Raw genomic sequence first — 21,553 nt, forward strand, 5'->3', positions numbered from 1 at the left:
TACCAGCTAATGAACATTCGGAGCATCATAATTACATGTGAATGAGGTTTATTAGCATAGTCCATGTATGGCTGCTCTAAGGTGACACTAGCGCAATTTGATGCGCGTTTAGGTAAGCACATTTACAAGGCGATTATGACATCGAAAAGTAAATTGATAAGAAATCTTTGTACGCCAGGTTTTACAAATCAGATTTTTTGGGCATATGCATTTTCCTGTTTTTATGGCATGCTCACATTTTCATGCAGGAATCAACACCAAGTTTTATAAATAAGACTGCAGGTGCCAAAATATATTTTAAATAACAACGATAATGATAATAAACACTTACTTGAATCTCTCAGGAGTCAAGAAATTGAGCAGATGAAATAGCTCCTCCAGATTATTCTGCAAGGGAGTTCCAGTCAACAGCAACTTGTGTTGCAGAGGATAATTGTTTAACACTCTGAAAAACTGAGATGCATAAACAAAAAAAATATAATTGTATGATTTGTACCTCATCTCCATACATACAGATACCGTGTTACAGTATGGTACTTAAAAGATGAAAGGGACTGATTAATAATCATAAATTTTGATTAAATAGTACTGTATATGGATATCAAAATACAAATATTCTTGCTATTGTTGCTAGAACATTAATGCAAATACTGCTGACTGGGCACATATTTGGGCACAGAAAACTGTCAGAACAGTTTTATTGGAAAGAAAGTATTTTAAAAATCAATATTAAAATATTTATTACATTTTGTTTAGCAGCAAATGACAAAAAACATGGTATATTACCCACTCATTATGTTAAGATCACCTTTCTACATTTCACAGTGTTATTTCAACATCCTCATAATAGAAGGAATCAGCAGCACTTCAGTAAAGTTATACAATAAGCCCCACTTCCATACCACTGATCGTTCTGGTTGGTTGTCATTTCCTATCAACTGCGAGAATGCAGAACATCACATACATGTGGAAGTAACATTGTGTACTGCTATAAATAACATCATCCATCTTACATATTGGGAAGTGTCCTAAAATGTCACAGTGCACACCTGCGTGATAGAGAAAATACATAGTGCCACACACTGTCCCAATTGCCATGGAGGAAATGTCCTGTGCTGACTTAGAGCATAGGCAGGTTAATGCAAACGTGCTACATGCAGACAAATGAAAAAAGTTATCAAGTACTCTTACAGGAAGCACAAGGATTAAGAGATTTTTGTTGGCGATTATTCATCAGCAGGCAATATATAGAAAAAAAAAAAACAAGAAATTTTAAACTGAGCTATTAAAAACGGATGAATATACATCAAGAGGACACTACAAACCATATCATGCAACAATCTGGTCTCTACAATTAAACTGCAGAGAAGAGCAAAGAAATGCTCTGGGAACTTGGACCTCTTTATCCTTGAGAAGTCTAGCAGTGAACCTGATCCAACTTAGTCAGTTCTCAAGAAGGCATCAACAAAAATGGTTCCAGTTAAAACTTCAGTTAAGCACTGAACCACAAACTAAAACGACTGCAAAGAAGGAATTGGGAGGCAAATTCCATGAAAGAAGTGACCACATCCAACATACGGATGAGATATTGAAAGAACTTTGCTGGGTGGACTAAATTGTGCCTCAAAAGATCAAACAAATCAATGTTTGTTCCAGGGAACTCAACAGTATTCCCTTCAGCTCCAATAGGGAGCACTGATAAAGATGTGGCTTGACCTTTCTTCGTGGAAAGCAGCTCAAGAATGCTAAAAAAACAAATGATCTATTATGTAAGGTGCTGACAACACAACATAGTTACAACACACTGCAACACTGATTCCAAAGATATTAACTGACAGAGTATCTTTATTGAGCAATGCAAAACTGAGACAATTATGTGAAAGTAGCCCAAATGTTGCAGGGTCTTGCTCATGTCAGAGTGTATCCCAGGGTTAACCACAACAAGTAAACATTAAGAAGAAATATCTTCTTAAATGTTCATGTAATCAATTACTTATCTACTACATGACAAAGAAATAATTACATCAGCATGTTTAACAAAAAATACATGACTCATGATATGGAGCTAAATGCAACTTCACATATCAAGTAACAAAATCAAAACCACACATACCTTCGACTGATTGTTTTTAAGTCTGTGGGCTTCATCTACAACAAGGCATGCCCAGTTAATGGATCCCAATACTGCCATGTCAATGGTTATCAGTTCATATGAAGTCAGTAAAACATGAAATTTTACAGCTGCTTCTTTCTGTTGATGCAGAACAATTTACATTTTGTAGAGAAAATAGAGTTGATGCTCAATTTAAAAGGGCATACTTTATACTTGCAATTTAAAAGTTACTTATTTTCACCTTCATTCTTGAGGCTTTCTTTCCTCCCTTAATGGCATTATCTTCAAAAGAAAACTCATTCTCTCTGATAACTGCACGGCTATCTTTATCTCCAACGTATGTTACAACATACATGTCTGGTGCCCACATCTCAAACTCGCGTTCCCAATTAATAATGGTGGAAAGAGGTGCACTGACCAAAAAAGGCCCCTTGGAATGACCCTGCAAAAGAAACACTGTTTTGATCGGAAATGTTGGCAAGAGGGCAGGGGGAAATAACACACACACACCCACCCCCACCATCTACACAATACATTATTCATTTCTGACAGAAAATGCATTATACAATCTCTCTTTATTGATGGTATACTCACTTCTTTATAGAGCGAATAAAGAAACACTGCTGTCTGAACAGTCTTTCCAAGACCCATTTCATCAGCCAAGATTGTATCAGTGCCTTGTGCCCAAGAAAATCGCAGCCAGTTAAGACCTTCAAGTTGGTATGGATGAAGTGTTCCTCCTGTAGAATCCAAGTAGTCTGGCTGACGCTCAAACTTAATTGTGGGCTATCAAATGGAAAGAAAAGTTTCTAATCTAAAACACCTAGTTTAAACTCAGTGACAGTGAAGAATACTTACTCAAAACATCAAAGTAGTATCAAAATGTGTTTCACTCACATCAACAACAGGATTTTCAGGAGGCCTATCCAGTTTGCGAACCTTCGTTTTCAACTTCAGCTTTTTAGGTGGTTTCCCATCTTCACCCATCATCAATTCTCTATAAGGAGACGAATCACGCTTTAATGTATGTGAAACATTAATTTATTAAATCTTTAGACAATTTTTCAAGCTATAAACGATTAAATGCACATAATTCAAATACAAGGACATAACATTATGCTTAGTATTAAACCTCTAATGTCGACGCCATTCTTTCAGTGTTATTGTCGTCTTTCAGTTTATTACACAACATTGGAATTGAAGCAAGTGCATCTTAAGCATGTTATCCTTTTCAAAAATGACAAGTACGGCCATGTTTAAACTTAGTTACCAAAAATAGTATAAAAATGCAAAAAAATTGACAAACCCCTTCCAAATTTTCACTCTATTGGGAGGAAAAACACTGACAAATACAACAGATTTAGGAGAATAAATTGCTAAGACATGGATTCAGCATCACCAGGTTTTTCATTGCAACACTTTTTACTCAAAGCACAATGAACTACATACTGTATCTGGAAAAGAAATAAATAAATAAAAACCATAAAGTTATTTACACATCCCACTCTATACTAAACAAGTTCCTGTCCAGAATTAGGCAAAGCGGCACATCACATTCCAGGGCATATTACTAAGCAGTTTCCTGCATGCAGTTTATACATTCACTTCTCCCAGATGTGGCCTTCGATGGAGTCTCAGCCATCACTGCTCCCAGTACAAACACATACATGAGTGGAATGAGCTTGAGTCGGAGGAATCTACAGAGACACCACACTCCATAGTGTTTGTGTTTTATTGGCTCAGTGTCCTGCCTTGCAGAACTCACTGCGAAGAATATAACAATGTGTTACCAAATAATGTCAATAAAATGTACAATACTATTTAGGGTTCCCATGCTTTTTTAACCAGCAAAATTCCATAGCTTCTATCCAAATAGTGTTATTTGTGACTTAATTTTTGCACTTCATCAATACATTTGCCCTTACATCCATCCATTATCCAACCCGCTATATCCTAACTACAGGGTCATGGGGTCTGCTGGAGCCAATCCCAGCCAACACAGGGTGCAAGGCAGCAAACAAACCCCAGGCAGGGCACTAGCCCACCGCAGCATTTGCCCTTACAACTGCTACAAAAATAACACAGATGTAACAGGTTTGTGGGATTAAAAACATTGCTAGTTAATATATTTAGGCTCCTGCACTATAAATCTTCATTTCAACTCTTGAACACATGACTGCACTAAGGGATTAATAATTTGTAAGTAGTGGTTACAACCATGAACTACAACATAAGGAAAGATTTGAACAGTGTAAGGTCAAACACATGGTTTAACTTTGGGGTACACAAAACAATATAAAATGGTGTACAGTTTGGAAAGATTTTGCAAAATAAAAAACTTTCATTAGAAAAACACTTTTACAGTACATTGAATGAATTACTGTTTAAACTCAACAACATATTAACTCCTAAAAAATTTTGCAACATCTCAAACAATTGGCCAAAACAGGAAGGAAACTGTTTTACATCATTTCTCATTAATGAAATGTATGAAAACACAAAACTATTTTTGGGATGAATAACATCCTGAAAAAGTGAATGTGGTTAAATGGAACACTGATAGGTGTTTGAGAATCAGATCAGCGTCGATGATTAGTGCATAATACCATCACACTGCAAAAGAAAACGGGTATATTTGGATGTTCACAATCAAGTTATGTGTTTTTCCAATGTAAGTCCATTTGCTTGTAGACTCGGCCTTGACAGCATAACCTGCTACATGCGCAATTGTTTTTACATCGGCCTTCACTTGACTCTTTTCAACATGTCAAGCTCATAAGGCTCTTCCTCCAAGTTAATTCCCTCTCGTTACCGCTCATCACGGTACACATGGCTTTTCTGCCTAGCTCTTTTCACTGACATACGCAGCTCATTTGTAATCTGAACATTACATGCTACCAACAGCCCTGATGAGGTCGGTGACGATTCTATGTATAACCACCGAATGCTCCTTCAGATTCTCCTTTACCATCTCTTTATTCGTAGAGAACCCTGTTCTCCACCCATGCCTTTCCAAGAATATCCCTCAAACTTCTGAACTATGCTTTGGAACCATAATTCCTTTCAACATAGCATTTACCTTTCTGACTTGGGATCAATTTCACAAAAGTCTGCAGTGCTCAGAGGAAAAAAAAAAATCAGAAAAATTCCTTGATCTCCCTCAGCACATTATAACAACTGACTTATTCTCTTGATTTACTGTGACAGTGTGCTGGACACATTTTCTGAGCACAGACTCCTTATTTGAGACAATCTGTCTTGATTAAAAACACTGCACCTTTTGCTCACTGGTTTCCAGAAAAAGGACATGGAGGAGCTTTAATGTTGAAGCGGCTTCTCTCAGGGTCTTTGCGAAAAATTCCCTGAGCCATATAGATCGGGCACAGACAAAAGCTAAATTCTTTTTTTTCTTATAAATGCATTTAACAATGAATGTCATCATATAGAAATGTATTTATTTAAAATAAAAATTGTCAGTAATACTTTATTCATGTTTTAAATTGCCTGTCATATAATCTCATTAAATCTAGGGTCTGAATTTTATTTGTGCCAGACAAAGGGGACTTCAGCGGCTTATTTAAAAAAAAAAAAAAAAAGATCTTCATGGACAACCCAATTCAACTTTCTATCCACTCAATCTATATTCATCGTGAAATGCATTGTAGGGAGCATAAAGTCCACATGGATCCTAAGTTGATCAACATCTTGCTTACAAATCAAACACTTACCAGTTAGCTGGGCACATGGATAATTGGACATTATTATTCAGTTTAATCTCTATTTTGGCGTTGTGCAATTTTTACTTCGAGCTGCATGTCCCAATAAGCCCTGCGCCTACATAGCTAGTTTTCACTTCTCCACTATTCCAAATACTCTGAATATCCATTTGTTTGAGTAGAGTGTTTAAGGGTCTCAAACTGTACAGCATAGCCACCTTGTCACTTCTCTGAGAAGCAATGATTTACAATAAGAAGCAATACTGAATGTAATAAAATCTGCATATTCTGTTTCAATATATCAAAATTTAGTCGGGATTTTGCCATCTGTGAATATTGTTTTAAACAGCTGTCTGAGACTGTATTTTGGCGAAGGAATTACAGGCAGACTCACTACACAATTGTTGCGAGATCTCATAACATGAATAAATGCAATCCGTAACTTTTCCAAAACCTAACTATTATTTGATCATTTTTCAAAGCTTTTCCAGGTCTGGAAAATGTCCATTTTCCATTACTTTTCTAGGATTTCCATGACCATGGGAACCATGTATATTAGAATTGTGTGGTGGATGGTGAAATACTAAACAAGTTATTCTTTAAGATAATAATGTACCAAAGAACTAGCTTGTGGCAAGGAATCTTTCAGAGCACACGATCCATCATCACCCTTCACTCATTTTGAATAATGTCTCCTAAATGGGACTCGTGCTACATTTATAAAAATTGCAGATGTAAAAATTTTTTTTTTTTTACAACTCTTCAAACAGAAATCTTTGGACCTTCTATTTTAATAATGCATTACATCACTGACTCGTCTATAGGCCTACCCACACTATTAAGGGAGAGTAAGCAAATATGCATTAGTTTCATTCAGTTAAGATACAAAAACCAATGTTAATCTTCTGAATTTAACAAAAATGACCAGTAAAGTCAATTATCCTGATGAATTAGACCAGCAAAGTGATGTTAATAATCTGCAAAGGTATCGACAACTACAAAAATATATTCAGATAATCACATTTTGGTTCCAAAAATAGCTACTAAAGCCTTGGCTAAGATGCAAGTGCCTCCAGACAAAATGTGCAAATTGTGAAATGCTTATTTCAATTAATGTACTTTTATCTTAATTTGTGTATGTTGCCAAGTTCTGAGATAAGGTGCTCTGTAAAACATCCAATAAAGTTTTGTTAAAATACAGTTAAACCTGCTCCATTAGAGTCCTTTTAACCAATGTTTAACTTTATAAAAACACAAAATATACACTTTCCCATCCTTATGACACTTTCTCCTTTTGGCTATCCTATTGCTTCTGATGATCAGCAAGCACATTGCAGAAATATAAAATAAATTCGACAAATTGCACCAACAGATGTCTGATCCTTGAATTTGGTTGTATAAGATGTCCAGACAAATTACCAAGTAGAAAAGCTACCAAATACATTTGCAAGGTGAATCTTTAATTTTTAAGTTAGAAGGCGCCAATTCTTATTCACCTATTATCCACTATTTTAGTGCCACAAACAAGTGCTGAAGATAAACCTTTATAGAAGTGATGACAAGTTTTGATAGGCTTCAACAAAGATGCTACATTTTAACTACTACCGGAGATCAAACATATTTTGCATGGTCTATGCTTCTTTAGATTTCTCATTGACAACAAAAAAAAAAAACACACCCTAGAATATTCTGAAAATATAAAGAGGGCATAGTTACAAACCAGATTACATAGCATTCTCATTCAACAGTGAAAATTAAAAATATAAAACCATGCAGCCTTCAAACACGGATACTAACCTGTGGTTCCAATAAGTCTGTTTGTAAGTGTCAAAGTCTGGAATATCCATATCTTCACTTTCCCATGTAGATTGGTCATACGGAAGTTCTCTCCATTTAATCAGATAGTGAACACTGTTCTTTTTATCAATGCTGGGTATAAATATGGATGTATAAAAAAATTACAAGTTTTGATTAGTGGCTAGACAATTTTTCTTAAGCATACTGAAGCGCTGAAAGCAATCAAAATCTAGCAATTTAGGACTGCAAAATCACTTTCTTGGTTATTCATATTACATATTGCTACTATAAGCCGAGGAGTATTAGTGGTTTATATTTCTGAATTACTTTTCTGAACAATTGTTTACAAAAGACCACGTTAAATCTTTGTTTAATTTTTTTTTTTTTTTTAATGTTCTCAATTTTTACATATACCTTTTACAAAAGACTCCAATGCTTAATTAAATTTAATGAAATTTGTAACATTTTATTGTACTACCTCAGTAACAGTGTTTGTTTTTATTAATGTTAAAAACACCTGTTGGACCAGATTTCAACTTCTATACGTTACTGTTTACTGAAATTTACTCTTACACATTTATAAACGATTGAACTACATTAAGTATTATCACTTAATGACTAAAATTAATACATACAGAACTGCTACTTAAATGTTTTTAATTGAGTTACACAATATACTGTATTAGGTATCAAATTTCAGTACTTAGTATTAGTTGGTATCAGGAAGTAATGCATAGATTTACAGTCGACCAAGTTGAGGGAATTCATACTTCCGGCCAAAGGTGAACAGTAGGGTAAATAAGTGATCTGGAAATTGGCAAAACCAGCCATAGCAATAAATCTATCAAAATTACATCACATGGTCTCATATGTTTGACATTTAAGACGTTTCTTTAAGATTTGCTTTTCATCGGCTCTGCTCTAAAATGGTTCATTCTTAGACAATCAGCCCACACAGCCTTTTTAAATTCTTGGACGACTGTCTAGCAGCAATTGGAAACCACCCTCTTGGTAAATTTGAATGGAGGTCACTTAGAAATGGGGAAACATGGGTTTTCCTAAGTTGACTTGCTATCAAACCAATGACGGCAACCCAACCTCCACCCCTTGAGTTGAAAAACCACTTACTTACTTACAGACTTGGAAGATTAGTTTATGCTACTCCACACCAGCAGTTAAAAGTATGCCTACCAGTGACAACACAGCCTCAACTGCAATGACCCATGCAAAACTAATATATTGCAAATTTTAAATGAGAAAAATTGGCCAAATCTAAATGTAACTCGGATTTATAAATATAAGAAAATGCCTATTTTCTGATTTGTGATTGATGATGTTTAAACCTTTTTTGTGTAGTTTAAGGAAGAAGCTTTTTCATACATGGGCAAGTAAAGAAACCAGGTTTCTGTCTTCGCCGAGTTATTCATTTTAATCCAATTATTTGTGTGCATAGAAAAGGCATTCAATGATATAAAGAAGTGGAAACACTAAAAACTTCACCCAGGGCTATGAGTACAATAAAACGGAGGGTAAAACATCCAATGATCTACAAGCCTCACAAGGCATCACTGAAGCAGTAATGTATATATAAACCCATTAGAAAAAACCTAAACAGAAATATCATCTATGAAATGGTTGCAGGAATACAACTTTTCAGGATGGGGAAGAGTCTACCTAAAATTTGTAAGAATATACTAGGACAAGACAGAAGAGGTGTGGAAGACTGTTCCCTGAACAGAGGAATGTAAAACAACTTCGAGCACAACAAGAGGGCCCATTGTTTACCTCATGGTCAAAAGATTATATATATCTGCCTATCTGTGGATGACTGCAAAGTGGAGCCCATTTTAAGTGTTGGGGGCAGATGCAAAATTGCTATAGAATGAAATTGAGCAGCCTTTTCCCCCTTTTACTTCTCCCACCCCCTTTGAGTATAGTTAAAAAAGCTTTTGTTGTCAAAGACCACCTACAAGAAGTCAATTTCAATGCACTCCTATTCTTCCTATCTTCAACTCCTTCCACAAACTGATCAGCTTTCCAAATTATTCCATCCCTTATTCATGGAACATTATCATTACTATGCTAAAACAACTTTCTAAATACACCACTATACATACACTCACCAATATTTATTTTTATGTAAAATAGTTTATATACTAATCTGTTTTTATTACAAAATGCAAGTCTATTTTCCCATCCAGGAGGAGTCTGTGGTATTCACACACTATCAACTGTACAGACAGTTATTCAGGTTGCTTGTTTTTAATTAATTTTATGGCAGCGGATATCTAGAAATGTGTAATATGCCAGTGTCTATAAGTAGGAAGCCATACCTATGGTTTAGAATGTGATGAATCATCATCCACTCAGATTTAATTCCAAAACGGAAAAAGCGTTCCTCCATTTGAGCATAGAGTGGATCTTTATTTTTTCTCTTTGAACTCTTGTCATCATCACCTTCACCTCCAAAATCTATAGGTGGAGGTTCATCCATATCATTCTTGCGCTGATAGTTTCTGAACATCACCTGGCAATGAAGTTCAAGCTAAGGGGGAAAAAATATATATATTTCAATATTTTGCAATGACTTACTAAATGGAATTAGAGGTTGAAAAGAAAAACATGACACATTCAGCACTGACAGGAGACAAGGCTGAAAGACCAACCTGCAATTCAGACACCCATGAACAATGCCAGTAGGACATGTTGCTCCACTTAACAAAGAATTCTCTTTCTGGACGACCTGCCAGTGGTTTGGGATCTAGACCATCATTAGAACCTAGAGGCCGAGGAACAGGAGTTGGAGGAGGAGGTTCTCCCCAGCGCCAAGTTAAAATTTTTTGCACTTTGCCTTTCATAGGTGGACACTGTGATACATAAGAGAGACAAAAAGTATAAGATAAACAACTGAGCCTAGACACATTTTATATTTAATTTTTACATAAATATTAACATTTTCTATATATACAGATATACATATAGATATGCAACAGCAGCAAGTTAATTCCTTAAACTAATCTGCTTCTGTGAAACAAATCGGCTTATCTGCACAGTTCCTTCTGCAGTATGGGTGTAATAAGTGCTAGCATGATGCATTCCACATTGACAAAAAGAATTGAAAGCAGTGAAGTTTTACATGGATACACAAATGCCCATTTGCATTAAATAAAATGTTATTTCACAGAAAAAACATTTTGTGGTCCGAGCCGATACTTCTTATGATGGACATTACAGGTTATGAAATAAAATTGGCTTATAATAATATTATTATTATTATGTACAAGTTAAACAGTAAGCAACTCTGTAAAAAAGTTTTATATTTCCCATTACAAAAGGGGAAAATTTCAATATCCAATTTTAACTTATCTTCTGGTTAGTACATGTCTGAGAACAAAGAAACACTTTTCAGTAAATAAGTTGACAACAAAGCTACATCAGCCAGGATTCAATGGTTATCTTATTTGCTGGAACTTTTAATTAACTCACCGTACAACGTGGACAGAGCCATTCCCCATTGGGGATTTCTGGCAGAGGTGGGTTCAAGCAATGAATGTGATATGATGAAGGACAGGCATCACAACAAAGCAATTCTCCCCCATCTTTGCATACTCTACAAAACTCCATGTGATGATCATCCTCTTCTGCATTTACTTCTTCATTTTCCTCCTCCACTTCAGAATTATCTTCTTTTGCTTCCCACTGGACTCCTTCCTTTTCCTAAAATTGAGACATGCAAAATTTTTTTAAAAGAAACAAAAAACACCACACACACATCACATATTAAACAGATTTTCAAAATATCTGAAACACTGCAGTATCCACTTACACAGTGCGGACAGCTCCATTTGCCTTCTGGTGCCTTTTCCATATCTGGGTCCAAACATACCATATGGTAAGCTCGAGGGCAAGTGTCACATAAAATTATCTCTCCTCCTTGTTGACACACCTCGCAATAGTCTTGATGGTCAGTTTCATATCCATCACCATCCTCTTCACCTACAACGAAATGAAATATTGAAGTTAAAAAGGTGATGCACTCATGTGCCCCAAATATCAAAAAGCACATTTTGTAGTTTATTTTTCATTTTGCATACCAACCTGAACCTATAATATGCAGTTACAGCTTTCAGTACGAGTCAATTATGCAATTTAATCTCTGAATACAGTGTTTCCTCAAAGACAGTAACAGATGTTACAGAATTGCAAATGTTATAGAAATACTAAACAATATCTAGAATCTTAACACAATTATTGTTCCTTAAAATGTCATAACCACAACAGTACCACATACTACATACAAATTTTGTGTAAAGTGTCACCATTTCATTTATCTGTATAAAAAAAAAAAGACAACCCGCAAGAAAAGTTTATTTTAAAAAAAAAAAAAAAAAATCTACCAACAATTTAGAACCTGTCAACTGACAGTAATAAGACCAGACTAGTGGTTGACCAGCATCTAAAAATATACCAAATGTGTATGATGAAGGCAAAAATATAAAATTCTGTTTACTAGTTCATCTATCTGGGTCGCATGTTAAAGAGAACGACTACAGTAAGGAAGAAAAATGAATTGGAACAATTCGTTTAAAAACTTGAATACTATGTGAAGAGAAATTCATCTACATAACCACCAAATTATCAATATGAGCCACAGAGGCAGTGGCAACATTATAATTTTCATAAGTCCAAAGCGTTATTTGAAGTAGACAATAAGAGGCTGAGTGGAACATCCAAAAAGTAATTCAAATGAAAAAGAAAGAAAAAGAACAGTAGAATGAAAGGCCAGCCCCAGTATTTGCCCTGATGGGACTTTAATGGGGTTTTTGGGCGGGGGGTGGAGGTTTGGTTAATAAAGCAAAATAATAAAATAGGAATTGAAAATTTGTAAATAATTTAAACCATTACCTTTTTTTTTCTTGCGTACTGCTTTTGGTTTTTTACGACTTCGGCTGCTTCGACTATTTGAGCCATCAGACACAGAATAACTGTTCATACTTCCATCATCAAAATCAGAATCCACATCTAAATCATCTTCCTCACTCTTGGAATGTAACAGATGCAAATTAATGTTATGAAGGACAAAAGCCCATCTTTTAAAAATACTTATAACAGATATATGAACTACAATAACAGACATGATCTAACATCAAAAAAATAGTAGCACTCACCGAAGAACGTTTACGTTTGCTTCCAAAGCCACCCAGTTTTATTTTCAATGGTGCTACTTTTTTAGCTTTAGTTTTCTTCTCTGGAACTTTAGGCGGTGGTTTAGGTTTACGGCGAGCATTCGGACCTAAACAAAAGAAATAGTCTTGTTTCGAAAAATAGTTTTAAGTCACTAATTAGCAATCATTAAACCATGAAATAAAACTTAAATCTAACCTTTTCCTTCCTTTGTCTTGGCCTTTCTCAGGGGCTGCTGGATTTCAGGCACTACAGGTGTAACTACTGCAGGTGCAGCTGCAGAAGGATTAACTCCCTCCTGATTAGCAACCATACTCTCAACTACTGCAGCCACAGCAGCCGCTGCTGCAGCTGCTGATGCTCCTGAGCTACCTTTCAATGGATTGTTTGTGCTGAACTCTCTCCACTTCGCTCCCAAAACCATCATCATCTTTGAAACTGCAATCTTTGGGTTCTTTGCAGCAATGAGAGGTCTGAAATTAAATACCAAAAAAGTTAAATACAAGAAAAAAACTGGAAAAAAATCACTATAACCAAAAGAAAAACAACTTTCATTACCTAACAAACTGACTAAAGGCTTTATAGTTAGTAAGTGTACGGTAATCTTCTTCAGAAAAAATATGATCAATATCTTCCATTCCCCAGTCTTCCAGCAACTGAGCAGATGTTTTGGGCTCCTTATTACAAGACATAAAAAAACAGGTTAGTACTGGATGATAAAAAACAAAATGGTGACACAGATAACAATTCACTGAAATAAACCCATACCAAACCTCCAGAGCACAGCAAATAAATACCCTGTTAACTTTATGCATCTGCATATTTAAATCACAATTGCTTTTTTGTTAAATCAAAAATATTCATATTAAATAATGGAGTCTTCTACTCTTTCTAGGGATTGAATATTTATGAAGTAATGCAGCAAAATATGTAACCAACCTATTACTTAATACATTCTTAAAAATCATTACCACAAATTGAAACAAGCAAGAAGTGTACAGTAATCCCTTGCTATATCGTGCTTCGACTTTCACGGCTTCACTCTATTGTGGATTTTATATGCAAGCATAACTAAATATACAACATGGATTTTTAACAGATTCGCAGGTTCTGTGGACAATGGGCCTTTTTACTTCATGTACATGCTTCCTCAGTTGGTTTGCCCAGTTGATTTCATACAAGGGACGCTATTGGCGGATGGCCGAGAAGCTAACCAATCAGAGCACGCAGTTAAGTTCCTGTGTGCTGAATGCGATGTTAACCAAAAAGTCTTGTCTCGCTCATTCAGCATCAACGTGTTTCGCTGTGTAAAGAGTTAACTTTTGTGCTCTTTTGCGTTTATCTTTGTGTATAGTCAAGTCCTTCATTATGGCTTCAAAACGATCTGCTCCTGCTTCAATGAGGCTATGATTCCTTTTATTTAAAAAGTAGGAAAGGAATATAAGATCTACAGCCGCAGTGTCCTTTTAACCAGGGTGCAAAATGAGTTGTAAGTGGATGTAATAAGGCAGTAGTCTGGATGGAATCTGCTTTAGGGATTTGGATTGAAGTCTGCCAGAAGAAGAACAGCAATGATATACAGATGCCTAAAGAGGCTCCTTTAGAAGAGCTGTAACGCTCTCCTTTGTTGTGCAGTAAAACTAAACTCATCGCTATTGGACAAGTCATCGTGTCATTGTTGGTGAGTAACTATAATTAATTTTCTACTTACAGTACTTAGTACATGTACGTACGTTTAGTGTCACTGTACACACATTTACTGTATACAATTTTCCTTGCATTGTACGTATTTATTGCTGGTAACCTGTCTATTGTAATGGCTGTAACATATGTGATATCGGAGACACTATCTTTAAAATAATATTTAGGTTTTACTGTATATAAACAGTGTGTTTACATACATAATTTCAATTAATCTTACCTAATATCTAAGAGAATACAAAGGGTTTATGCTGTAAAACTGTGCAGGGAATATTTATAAACAGTTTGGGAGAGTTTATAAGGGCTTAAAATATATAAAAATAACCATACAAACATATGGTATCTACTTCGCGGATTTTCACCTATCGCGGGGGGGTCTGGAATGTTAACTAAAAGACGCACTACAAAAAACTATGCATAGTATGCATGCACCTTTACCTTGGAATCATCATCGTCATCATCATCATCTTCTGCCTCTGGTTCCTTCCTCTTTAGCTTGCTGCCACCTCCACTACCTCCTCGCTTTTCCTTTTTAATGGCCAGTCTCTTTTTTCTCTTCTTGCCTGGTGTGTAGTCACTACCCTCACTTTCTGACCGTGGTTCCTCCTCTTCCTCACCAAAGTCACCTCCCTCTGGAGAGCTGATGTCCATTTCCTAATGAATTATAAATATTTATTCGTATATACTAGATTTAAAAGCATTCACATTCACTTTCCTCTTAAGCTTATTTCTTAAGTCTGCCTCCTGCTACTTATTCAAAGCAAAATCTGAACAGACCTTGAAACTTAAAGTAATTCCGGACAGCGTCAATACAAATTGGTTTGTTTAAATAGGAGATGAAAGGAGGAATTAAGACACCATAAACTAAGTGATCCGAGTCAAGAGCACCATTTGTGCAAAACATACTACTTACAAGACAATATGCATACAAACTACAGATATGACCAAACAAGTGCTGTTTAATTTAGTTCATAGCATAAAATTACTGCTTTTCAATGTGGGACATCATAAGAACCATTTGAGATACAGAGAATGACTAAACCTCTCTCAATTTTTATCCAAAAACCAATGCAAACCTAACACACACACACAAATGCTTAATGTCAAAATTTAAAATGATCCCAAATTTAAAATAATCAATCATAACAAAAGATGCTCCAGTACTAATTATCTGCAACACCGCATGATACAGCCATGAAAATCTGAGGATAACAGAACATCACCTTTTTTAAACAAGGTGAAATCCATAGATTATCTGAGGTGGATGGAAATTCAGGACATTGTGAAAACATGTAGTTAATAATTACTGCCATATCTATTTACAATTTTAATGACTAAATGCTGAACACTAGTATCCACTTCATCAGCGCTTATGTTTTGCAAATATGTCAATCAGCACAACCAGTCTATTATCCCATCCCCCACTGATGCAGCTGAAGTTCACCCAGCTCAAGTCTGTTCATCTGGGTGTGAGGTGTCTGGAATTGTATGGGGTAAATAACATCGTTATTTGGAATACACATGTTTCATATGTGTTCCGTGTCTATAACAATCTGGGAAAATATAGCATGACAGTAAATGCAAAGCTAGAAATGTTGAAAGGAACTAAAGCAAAGTTTTTCCATGTTATATTAATAAATAAAAAGCTGATGTGAAGTGTACGATGTGTGAAGACTGAAGTCCAAAAATCAAATACACTTTCACAAAACGTTTAACAAAAACAAGTGCACTTTAATTCAAGAATATATCCAAAGAAAAAGAAATCATTCAATTTACATGCTGCTGCCAATTAAGTAAAACCCCAAGCCCAAATATCAATTGATAAAAAGTTAATACATCTGCTTGGCTGGTGTAGAGGTAAGAACTGATGTTGCTTAATGAAAATGTCATTATTTGAAAAAACGCTACAGTGGTGTGAAAAACTATTTGCCCCCTTCCTGATTTCTTATTCTTTTGCATGTTTGTCACACAAAATGTTTCTGATCATCAAACACATTTAACCATTAGTCAAATATAACACAAGTAAACACAAAATGCAGCTTTTAAATTATGGTTTTTATTATTTAGGGAGAAAAAAAAAATCCAAACCTACATGGCCCTGTGTGAAAAAGTAATTGCCCCTTGTTAAAAAAAATCACACCCGAGTTCAATTTCCATAGCTACCCCCAGGCCCGATTACTGCCACACCTGTTTCAATCAAGAAATCACTTAAATAGGAGCTGCCTGACACAAAGCAACTCAAAAGCTAGACATCATGCCAAGATCCAAAGAAATTCAGGAACAAATTGAACAGAAGTAATTGAGATCTATCAGTCTGGTAAAGGTTATAAAGCCATTTCTAAAGCTTTGGGACTCCAGCGAACCACAGTGAGAGCCATTATCCACAAATGGCAAAAACATGCAACAGTGGTGAACCTTCCCAGGAGTGGCCAGCCGACCAAAATTACCCCAAGAGCGCAGAGACGACTCATCCGAGAGGTCACAAAAGACCCCAGGACAACGTCTAAAGAACTGCAGGCCTCACTTGCCTCAATTAAGGTCAGTGTTCACGACTCCACCATAAGAAAGAGACCGGGCAAAAATGGCCCGCGTGGCAGATTTCCAAGACGCAAACCACTGTTAAGCAAAAAGAACATTAGGGATCGTCTCAATTTTGCTAAGAAACATCTCAATGATTGCCAAGACTTTTGGGAAAATACCTTGTGGACTGATGAGACAAAAGTTGAACTTTTGGAAGGCAAATGTCCCGTTACATCTGGTGTAAAAGGAACACAGCATTTCAGATAAAAAACATCATACCAACAGTAAAATATGGTGGTGGTAGTGTGATGGTCTGGGGTTGTTTTGCTGCTTCAGGACCTGGAAGGCTTGCTGTGATAGATAGAACCATGAATTCTACTGTCTACCAAAAAATCCTGAAGGAGAATGTCCGGCCATCTGTTTGTTAACTCAAACTGAAGCGATCTTGGGTGCTGCAACAGGACAATGACCCAAAACACACCAGCAAATCCACCTCTGAATGGCTAAAGAAAAACAAAATGAAGACTTTGGAGTGGCCTAGTCAAAGTCCTGACCTGAATCCAATTGAGATGCTATGGCATGACCTTAAAAAGGCGATTCATGCTAAAAAACCCTCAAATAAAGCTGAATTACAACAATTCTGCAAAGATGAGTGGGCCAAAATTCTTCCAGAGCGCTGTAAAAGACTCATTGCAAGTTACCGCAAACGCTTGATTGCAGTTATTGCTGCCAAGGGTGGCCCAACCAGTTATTAGGTTCAGGGGGCAATTACTTTTTCACACAGGGCCATGTAGGTTTGGATTTTTTTTCTCCCTAAATAATAAATACCATTTAAAAACTGCATTTTGTGTTTACTTGTGTTATATTTGACTAATGGTTAAATGTGTTTGATGATCAGAAACATTGTGTGTGACAAACATGCAAAAGAATAAGAAATCAGGAAGGGGGCAAATAGTTTTTCACACCACTGTATGTCATTTGAACATTTCCACCTGTTCTTGACCAATTCTCACGTTAGGGTCCATAGAACTGAGAATGCAGGCAGACTTTGAGCACATATGCCCTCAGCACGGTACTGCCAGATCTACATACTAGCATGGAGAACTGCTCACGTACTAAAATGACTTTAGCTGCAGATGGAACTTTATGTCCCATTTAATTTATTGTGCCAAGCATAGCTGTGTTGTGGTGCAGCAGTCCATTAGCTATCAAAGGCAATGTGAAGAAGTTGTCTGTTGTTATAGTCCTGCTTTTCCCAGAAATGGCTCCATAAGCTTTATGACATGTCTTAGAATGTTTTTCTTCCGTTGGATGACTAGGATCTTTTCCAAAATAAGGAGTGACATTGTACATGTGCTTTGTCTCCCAGTCTGACACAGTCCAAAACTTTATGCCAAATTTGTCAGGCTTGTTTGAGATATAGGACAAGAGACAAGACAAGAAAGGACAAGGAACCTTGGTTGGAAACAGTTTCTCATCAACAATATGTTGCCCTGGATTGTAACTCAGAACACGGTTCTCAACAAAATGTTGCCAGATGTCAGATCACTGCAAATCTTAAAAAAAAAAAAAAAAAAAACACAGTCTGCACGGGTGCCTTTGTTGTCAAAGTGCAAATGCTGCGTGATCGTCTGATAGCAGTCAAGGGACATAGCATTTTTTTTTGTTGGTTGGGGGTATTGGGAGTGCAGGCTGCTTCATTGACACATTTGCATTTGAAGTGGCCCGGCATTACAACTTCTTTTGTAGGCTTCAGGAATTCTAGTGTGGACCACAACCAGTTTACATAGTGCCACAACTGTTACCACTTAGTATTGTTTATAGACTACAGGATGTTATTGAACACTGTTGTACCAATAAAATTGATCACCAGGCTCCTCCTACAAATGTATTTTGGAGTTCCAAACTCTAGCAGACTACAGTATTTCCAATTGTTAGAATCAATTTCTCCACATGTATGATCAACGTAGGAAAGCCACAGAGTAGTATGCCAAGCCTCAAGTTGTAATCTTGGTTAAGTAAGTTAATGAACACCACCTTGACAGCTCGGAAAAGACGGACTTCTGACTATTCAAGGAGCTGGGGCCTCATGCATAACGCTGTGTGTAGAATTCACACTAAAACATGGCGTAAGGACAAAAGCAAAAAAAAAAAAAAATCCAGATTCATAAATCTGTGCATTTGCCAACTTCCACGTTCTTCCGCTCCATAACACACATGCACGCACCTGCTGCCACTCCCCAAACTCCTCTCAGAATTGCGCCTCTTTGAATATTTAAATCAATATAAATAGCCCTTAAGCTCAGCATTCTGTGAAAAGGCAATGGCAAACGCGGGGGGGTAATGAAAGAATTTCAGCAAATACCAAGTGGAGGCAAGGAAAAATGTACTTAAACAGTGGTATAAACAGCAAAAGGAAGTTGATTGAGTGACAGAGAAACTTAAAAGCTCAAGTTCAAAGTAGCACAGTGCCCGAAATAAAAAAGTCACATCAAAGTCACTGTGAAAAGGAGAGTCGAAGCCCACCGCCTGAGTGTCATATGAAAGCTTATTAGGGTACAGAGAAAAAAAATAAATAAAAAATAGGTACACAGTGGAGGAGGAGAAAAATGTCAACTTTAATCTCGAAATTTCCACTTTAATCACATACTTTATTTTGTCATTAAAGTAGAACATCAAACTTTTTCACAAAATCTCTTAAATTTACTAGTTTCTCAAATCCCATCATAACTAAAGTAGCACGTTAAATGCTATGCTTTGTATTTGATTTTCTATGTGCTCTGGGTGTGTGAATCACTCCGTGCTTCTTAAGTGGGCTTTTTCTTCCTCCAACATGAAACAGAACCCGTTACATTCGTGATATTACAACTCTCTGAATAATTAAAATACTGAGATGTATACTTAATATCATTTTCATGATGATAGGAGTAAAACATGGGAACACAATGGCGCAGTGATTGTTCATGCCTCACGCAAGATGCTTGCTGCGCCATGCGCAACCTTCAATGAATTAATTTACTTCAGCAGTACTGTCTCTTTCAAAAGTACTAACCCCCAATTCCCGTCCTTACTTTTCTTTCTCCAAATACCCAATCAGATCTGTAGTAGAAGTTAAGCCATCTGTAAGCTTAAAACGCAGAGTCTTCAAAACTTTTAAGGAACATTGAAATATCTTCTTAGTACATGTTTAATTATTCTATCCATCTATCCTTCCAGTGTCGCACCAGCCCCAGCAAGAATGCAGCGCGAGGCAGGAACAATCCGTGAATGAAGCGCCAGCTCCTTGCTAGCGCTGCGGCACCGTGTCCTCACATGTTTAATTAACAATAAATATTTAAATGAAGTTAAAGTTTTATCTGTATAATATATTTTGCTGCATTTCATCTTAAAAATGATATTGTCATGTGTAAATACGTGCTTTAGTGGCTCAGGTTGTGCAATATTATAACTATCGCAAGTTTACAGTGACGTAATTGTACTTTTAAGTGCAAAGCATTCTACAAGGAGCACTTCATGGACTGATCGACTGTGTTTAGAGTTCTTGGGATGAAACGGTTTCTGAACCGCGAGGAAAGGCTTTGAAGTATTTGCCGTATGACAGCAGATCAATAGTCAGCATGGCTGAGGCAACGTGTGCTTGATGCTGTACACCAATAATTCTCTTTTCAGTCAGCTGCAATTCCCCACTCAGATACAGTAATATAAATACTCCAAGTGGTGCAGTGAAAGTAATATGGAAAATGATCCACTGTGGCAACCCTTAACAGGAGCAGCTGAAAGAAGAAGGTTCAGTGAGAGGAACAACGTTAAAGCAGCCATGGTATTTAGAATAGTTTGACCATTCTATGGACCATTATGTTGTTACAGGTTAATTATAATCAGATGCATTAAACTAATAAACAATATGCAGTTGATTTGTGTATTTATAAAGCCGTGTCAGGGATGTGGATCTAAAAAAGAAAGCGAAACCACACTGGAACAGTAGAACTGCTTTGACACCAGGTGCCACCAGTTTGCAAAAAAGAGTAGAGAAATTACGTACGCCAAACATTTAGTTACCGTGAAAATGTGCGTGGTTGTACAGCAAGTTTAGGTTTTATACATCATGATTTGAGCATGGAAAGAAGGTTACGCAACATTTTTGTGTGTACGCACCATTTATACATGAGGCCCCTGCTCATAAACTTTAGGCAAGACTCACTCACCTATATCTGAAGGATGCTACAGAAAGTTCAGTAGCTTGCCCATCTTACTACCACAAACGTCTGAGGAAGACCCCAGTGTTTCCACCCATGTATCCTCATCAGCTTCTACCGGTGCACAGGCGAGTCCTCTCTTCATCGACTGCCTTACATCTTGGTAAAGCACCTGTTCAGTTCGGAAATGCAAAGCACTGAAGAGTGTGGTGAAGTGATTACAGAATATTACAGATACACTGCTTAATTCTATAAAGGATGCAGAGCACAAAATGCTTTAGGAAGGAAAAAAGTTTTATTAAAGACCTTAGCTATTCTGCAAATAC

General features: G+C 36.5%; 1 protein-coding gene across 3 annotated transcripts in view; it reads right to left on the reverse strand.

The window, feature by feature from the left end:
- LOC120535669 (chromodomain-helicase-DNA-binding protein 4-like) overlaps positions 1-21,553 on the reverse strand; it is an 84,409-nt gene that overhangs the window by 42,390 nt on the left and 20,466 nt on the right. For all 3 annotated transcript variants that reach the window (XM_039763635.1, XM_039763634.1, XM_039763636.1), the window contains exons 3-17: positions 14,950-15,165; positions 13,369-13,487; positions 13,009-13,283; positions 12,795-12,919; positions 12,532-12,667; positions 11,453-11,622; positions 11,113-11,343; positions 10,293-10,493; positions 9,960-10,171; positions 7,627-7,758; positions 3,011-3,110; positions 2,708-2,899; positions 2,355-2,555; positions 2,114-2,251; positions 332-453 (exon numbers count right to left, since the gene is read on the reverse strand). In XM_039763635.1, the coding sequence (XP_039619569.1) occupies positions 332-453; positions 2,114-2,251; positions 2,355-2,555; positions 2,708-2,899; positions 3,011-3,110; positions 7,627-7,758; positions 9,960-10,171; positions 10,293-10,493; positions 11,113-11,343; positions 11,453-11,622; positions 12,532-12,667; positions 12,795-12,919; positions 13,009-13,283; positions 13,369-13,487; positions 14,950-15,165 (2,570 nt within the window). The remainder of the gene's footprint in view (positions 1-331; positions 454-2,113; positions 2,252-2,354; positions 2,556-2,707; positions 2,900-3,010; positions 3,111-7,626; positions 7,759-9,959; positions 10,172-10,292; positions 10,494-11,112; positions 11,344-11,452; positions 11,623-12,531; positions 12,668-12,794; positions 12,920-13,008; positions 13,284-13,368; positions 13,488-14,949; positions 15,166-21,553) is intronic.

This window comes from Polypterus senegalus, chromosome 9 (genome assembly GCF_016835505.1).
Source record: "Polypterus senegalus isolate Bchr_013 chromosome 9, ASM1683550v1, whole genome shotgun sequence".
NCBI lineage: Eukaryota > Metazoa > Chordata > Cladistia > Polypteriformes > Polypteridae > Polypterus > Polypterus senegalus.